The sequence below is a fragment of the Gossypium hirsutum genome, chromosome A05 (genome assembly GCF_007990345.1).
Source record: "Gossypium hirsutum isolate 1008001.06 chromosome A05, Gossypium_hirsutum_v2.1, whole genome shotgun sequence".
Classification (NCBI taxonomy): domain Eukaryota; kingdom Viridiplantae; phylum Streptophyta; class Magnoliopsida; order Malvales; family Malvaceae; genus Gossypium; species Gossypium hirsutum.
Genome location: NC_053428.1, coordinates 10,604,192 through 10,610,445, shown reverse-complemented (window position 1 = coordinate 10,610,445; position 6,254 = coordinate 10,604,192). Strand labels below are relative to the sequence as shown.

The 6,254-nt window shown below is 34.1% G+C and overlaps 1 protein-coding gene across 8 annotated transcripts; it reads left to right on the top strand.

Annotated features, from left to right (window-relative positions):
• The first annotated feature begins 174 nt into the window (after nt 1–174).
• LOC107941151 (protein LSD1) lies at nt 175–6,095 on the top strand. 8 transcript variants are annotated; one of them, XM_016874684.2, is made up of 8 exons: nt 175–417; nt 508–569; nt 1,108–1,221; nt 3,543–3,653; nt 4,565–4,677; nt 5,550–5,621; nt 5,730–5,783; nt 5,916–6,095. In XM_016874684.2, the coding sequence occupies exons 3-8, from the start codon at nt 1,110–1,112 to the stop codon at nt 5,955–5,957; spliced, it is 504 nt and encodes a 167-aa protein (XP_016730173.1). In that variant the 5' UTR covers nt 175–417; nt 508–569; nt 1,108–1,109; the 3' UTR covers nt 5,958–6,095. The 8 variants fall into 8 exon arrangements, with proteins under 8 accessions (XP_016730173.1, XP_040969243.1, XP_016730172.1 ...); XM_041113309.1 differs by having other exon boundaries at nt 4,565–4,683; XM_016874683.2 differs by having other exon boundaries at nt 508–581.
• Nucleotides 6,096–6,254: the final 159 nt, after the last annotated feature.

The window sequence follows — 6,254 nt, the reverse complement described above, 5'->3', positions numbered from 1 at the left end:
TTGAACTGTTTAAAAGTGTTTTTAAAATAAAAAATACTTAGCAAAAAATATAACATGATAGTAAACAAAAGTGACTATGGGTGTAATTTACCATTAAGAGAAATCAAGACCATCAACAATTAAAAACAATAATAAGTAAATAATTGGAGGGTAAAAGTGCAAAAATCTTGACAGCACAAAGCGCAAGGCATTTTGCGTTTTGCTTCGGTGTTTCCAAATCGGCCGAATCCTAACGACAGTTTTATGGAAACCAAAACTTCAACCAAATCTCCTAATTGAAGAGAGGAAAAACATAAATTTACAGGATTCCTAATTTACGCGGATCTCATCATATTTGTAAAACCACAGCATTTAAATTTCCCCTTTTTAAGAACATTTTTCTTTTCCCCTGATTTCAACCTCTCCGCCTTCTTCAAGGTAAAAGTTAACCTCATTATTTATTTATACATATTTTAAAAAAATTGCCTCTTAATTACTTTTAATATTTGTTTTTAATTTGTCTGGCAGGAGCTTTAAGTCTCAAGTCGATTGCTCCTTGAAAGATCGGAATTGGTTTCTTGTTGAAGGAGGTGTGAATTCGGGTATATCTTTTTTTTTTCGAATTCAAATTATAGTATTTTAATAAAATTCATATTAGGATTTTAATTGAAAATGAAGGAATTTTAGAAATGTTGTACTAATTTTGCCGACGTGTAACGAATACACGATTAAAGGGACTAAAAGAGGAAAAAAATACTTCAGGGAAAAAGTGGCTACAGAAAAAGACTATGCACCAGATAGTACTATTTCTATTTGAATGCTTGTTATTTTGAATCTCTTGATCTCGATTTTTGTTCTATAGTGATTGCGATGCATATTGCAGTATATCTATTATTGTACTTTGAGGTTGCCATTGAATGCTAGTTGTTAAACGAATCTTGCGCCTTCTTTGATACATATTTTTATATCAATTCGATTTATTTTTACTAGTAATTTTGGCGTTTTTGCATGTTACGGATATTGACCTCTAGATGTCGTGTTGCTACGTGGAGCTTGCCTAGCAATTGTAAATTGCTATAATGAGGTTTATGAAAAGCAGCTTTACATCTTTCTTTGCAATGATTGCAGATATGCAGAGCGAGGTCGTTTGTAGTCGGTGCAGGAATATTCTTCTTTATCCTAGAGGGGCTACAAATGTGTGCTGTGCATTGTGCAATACAATTACCCAAGTCCCTCCTCCTGGTAAGCTTCAGTTCTCAATTCTTATAAATTGACAATTTAAAATCATCATCAGTTTTCTGAGGTTGTGACTTGTTAACATTTGCTAGTTTCCGGTATTTTCAACATGAACATGATTATTATTAGCTGAAACTCAAAAGAGATATACATGGTAAAATTAGTAAATTTTTCTCTTGGCTGTAGTTATGATCTGCGAGTGGCATTGAAAACTACTTCATGTCAGAAAGAATACTTGGGCTTACCGGGTCCCTTTTTACCCCTTAATAATTTCACATAGTTCTTCCTATGCATTTGGCTGTCTCCTTGAATAGTCCTCTTAGAAACTACTGTACCTCTTCATTAAATAAATAATGACTTTGGTTATCAAGACCATGGACATCTAACTGACCCTATTTATAATCGTACTAGAATCTTATTTGAAAATTAAAAATTTACTAAATTTGCCCCCTTGACAAAATATTGGTCATTGGCGTTATTACGAAATGTGGGCCTAAATGCTGAAATGAGAAACGAATCAATTGGTACAAATGATGGAGCTGGGTTTTTGTCTTTGCTATGGTTGGATTTAATCTGTTGTGAGCTACGCGTGGCAGCTATAGTATAAGTTTGCTTGAATGCAGTTTATCAATGTAGTAAGCCACAAGCCTTGTTCTTACTTATTGTGCAATTTGAGACCACATTGCCTTTCTTGTAAGTTGATGTATGTTTGTTACTATTATCACTGATATGTATGTGTCAAACCTGAGGATACCTTAGTACTGACTTCTTCACCCTCCAACGGCCTATAAACTGTCAGAGGCCTATGATTCCTGATTCTATTCTCTTCCTTTTGTTCATTAACCATTGGATGGTCACCTATTTTGCGGAATTGCCAATGTGTTTGATTCCTGCCATGATTTTCTGAGACTTCCTGTATTTCTCTAATCACTTAAGCTTGTAGGATACCAACAATTGTTAGTTCTTAATTTTGTAAGCTATCTTCTGGTTCATACTTTTGCTATTTCAATTTTGCTTTCAGAGGAGAAAAAGCAAAGAACATATTCTGAAGAAATAAATACTATGTAATCTTTTAGATACCAAAATTTATTGTTTACATTTATGCAGACTAGAAATGTTAGATTGGTGAGACATTTTAGGCCTTTGTTCATCTTTTAATCAATTATCCTCTGGCTTTTAACCATTTGTTTTTGCTTTATAGAAGCTTTTGGAAAGTTTACCCAAAAGTAAATAGTAAAAAGGAAGTAGAAAAGCAAAGCAATTACTGAAGAGTTCTTAAGTTTTTTCTTAGCTACACTTTTAATAACTGTGATTGGATTTGGGTGGGTTGGCTGCCCAAGAATTCATTAAGAATTTTGAATCCAATGCCATACTAAACAATCTAACATATAATATACCTCAATTTGGTACAATCTGAATTGTTAACTTGGGAGTGAAGCATTGACTCCACTAAACTCAATTCAACTTGATAATAAAACATAGTAAAAGCAAACTTGTGACAGTTCATTAGTGAGAACTTACTGCTATTTGTTTTAGGGATTTTGATGTTATGTTCTTGGGTAGTTGTTCAGTATACTTTTAGTTAGACATAAGTCATTCCATTGTAGAGTTTCTTTCTTCTATAGTTACTTCTTTTATGTAAACTTCGTTGTATATGTGCTAGATAACAATTAAGTTTGAATGGCATGAGCACCCCCAATAAACCTCAAGCATTTTTTGTGGTCCCTAGACCATACTCCATCAGAACTGTTGTTAGCATGACTCCATCTTGGCAAGCTGCTAAAATCTGCCATTCAACTTGGTTTGATTGTAGCTCACCCATATTAAGGTTGTTACCCATAACATTTGGGCATTTTGGCAATATTAACTTCCTTTTATCTGGTACTTGGACATCAAATGCAACTGGCTTTGGACTATAATATCTAAAGGTTTGTTTATCAGAACAACTTGTTCAGATTAGTGATGACATTCTTTAATTTCAGGGTGATAATCTGCTAACTAGTATGGCAGTTCTCTTGGCACTAGTTTTCTTTGTCCTTTTAATAGACGTCTGATTGCAATCCACTGTATTTTATATTTAAATGAGTTTTCTTTTTTCTTATTCATCGGGTTGCCATGATGTATACAAACAATCTGGTAATGCTAATAATATTGGTGGCATTATATAGAATTTTCTACAGAAATAATAAATTAATTTAAGGCAAAGAAACAATAATATAGGGTGAATGAGTAACATTCCTCTTATTTAGATATGTAAACAAAGTAAGTTCAGTATCTGATAAAAATCTTATGGCTTGATAATCCATGTTTTAAAATTAACTCTGTAGGAATGGAAATGGCTCAACTCGTATGTGGAGGGTGTCGAACATTGTTAATGTATACATGTGGAGCAACAAGTGTAAGATGCTCTTGCTGTAACATCATTAACCATGTGACAGGTATACTATACTTATATGTGTATATAATTTAAATTTGTGGTTATAACATTTGGAAGTGCACAAATGTTGCTATTAAATGGTAGGTCATTTTGGGCTTTGATGAAAGTTTAATGCTTGTGGATCGATCCTTATACTACTTTCTCTAATCTAAACAAGTTTAAGAGTGTTGCTCAGTTTATTGGAAAAAAGTGAGTTGCTCTGTTTGCTGATTAGTGCTTCCCCATCCTGTATTCTGTTTCCAGGCATCACAATGCATTCCTCATGGATCCATTTTATATTATCATTTTCTTTTACTAGCAGTATGAGCTGCTTCAAGTAGTTAAAGATCTTAGAATGTTACTAAACTTTGTCTGCCATCTGGAGTATTTGCTGTTCTGATCATATTACGCACACACCTTACATCATTTAGCATGTGATTGCAGTTTTATGTGGCTGTGGATTTTTTCAGTTGGACCATGCACTTTTAGGTTCTGTGTTTGTGGTTTTTAATCATAGATTTGTTTGCGACAATTTAAGCTATTTGAGTAACTAAATGATCTTAATATGCTTCTTTTCGAAAAGTAGCTAGATCATTTTGGACTTTATTTGTCTTTTTTATTCCCCGAAGTGGAACTTTTATTTTGAAAGAATATCGGTGTAGTAAAGTTAAGTCCTGAATATTTTTAGTACCAGCTCAACCACCTTTTGTTAACGAGAATACTTTCCTGAAGCTGTATATCTCCTATGAACTTTGGGATTGAGTACGTACCACACAGTATTTTCTTCTTTGGTTCCTCATTCAACCTTTTATCAGTGCATTTCCATGTTGCCTGGTAGCAGTTTGTTCTATATGTTTATTCAAATTTTCTTCCCCTCTTTTATGGTCCCCATTACTGACTTTTTTTTATTGGATCTCATTACCATGGAAAAAGCATCCAACCCGATGGCTCACATCAACTGTGGGCACTGCCGTACAACACTGATGTATCCATATGGAGCTGCATCAGTCAAATGTGCTGTCTGTCATTATGTTACCAATGTTGGTGTAAGTGTATGATTGAATTGACACAACTTTTCACTAGTCCATCTATTATTGACATTGAATATATTTCCAGAATTTGCAAAGATTTAGTGATTTACTTACGTTTCACAAGTGGCTGAAAAAAGACCATATTAATTCATAAATTGCTTGAAAGCAGCAATTCTGTCTCTTTGTATATTATTGCTTGTTTTCTGGTAAAAGGTCACATGATGCTTTTTTTTTCCTCTCAAAATCTTTAAATTCTTTACAATATCTCTGAATGTATTCGGACTATTTCTGAATGTCTCCATTTATCTGGTTTGAAAGTGGTTGTTTCAAACTTCTTATGCTTCTTGTTTCTGGGTTTTCTGTCCATGCCTCTTCTCTCTAAATTATTCAACTCGGGGGCAATATCTCTCAAACTTGATCTTACTTTCCCAGTGTAGCGATTGATTCAAGGCTGAAATCTGTTAGTGGAAATAGTATTAGGTCCCTTTCCTGAAACAGCCTTTTGGTGAGTTTATATGTTGGGTCTCTTTGATGTGCAACATTTCACTTCTTGTCATTCAATGGAGTACTTTTTCTCGAACATCATGTTCAGAAAGCAATAGTTTAAAGTTTAAACTAATAAACATTTCTATGTCCTTGATTACACCTTGTATAATATTCACATTATTGATTCTGGAAAGCTGTTTTCTGGTTTATTTTCCCTTTTGAAAGTGAATTAATTATACTTAATCGGAAGGGTTAAGTACTTATTCCTCTGCTTATGTGTCCATGCAATAAATGTCTTTGAGACCCAGTGGCATTGTGTGAGACGTGGCATATACATTTATGTCTAGAGAAGTTGTATTTGGAGGTTTACCAACTCACTCAATTTCTCATCTATGTTTCAGACGGGTAATGTAAGGTGTCCACTTCCGGCAAGCAGTCTGAATGCCAGAGGGACTATGCCATCTACTTCAACAGTAAGTTCTCTTAAGTTATTATCCTCCCCCCCCCCCCCTTTTTTTAAAATGTGGATAGTTTCAAGTTATTACCTGAGTCTAACCTTTTGGGCGATCCCTCATTCTCAGAGCCAAACAGTAGTTGTTGAGAATCCCATGTCAGTTGATGAGAGTGGCAAATTGGTAAATATAGTTTAACTGCATATATATCTACATGAAGTGTGTTCTTCATTGTCACGAGCATTTATATTATAAAAGTTGGAACATGGGTGGTGAGGAAAAAGGGTTTTCTGATAGAAAGTTATGATATTGCAGGTGAGCAATGTGGTGGTTGGCATAACAACAGACAAAAAATGATCCAATGATGCTTTTTTTCTTTTCTTTTTTTTTTTTGGGATTTCATTGGAGGAGAATGCAAACAAAAATGGTTATGAATGCAGCGCCATTAGTGGTGTATATTATATTGAAAATGGAAATCATAAACACTTTGTTCAAGGAACTGTGTCCATTATCCATGTTCATATCCATATCCATACCCGTGTCTGAGCTCATGAAGTAGTAGGCAAATGTGTAATGTTTGCTCACATGTATGTAGTTTAGCTAGAGCTGACTGAATGGTCGGACGGATTTTTTTTAATATTCTTTTAATTTTTT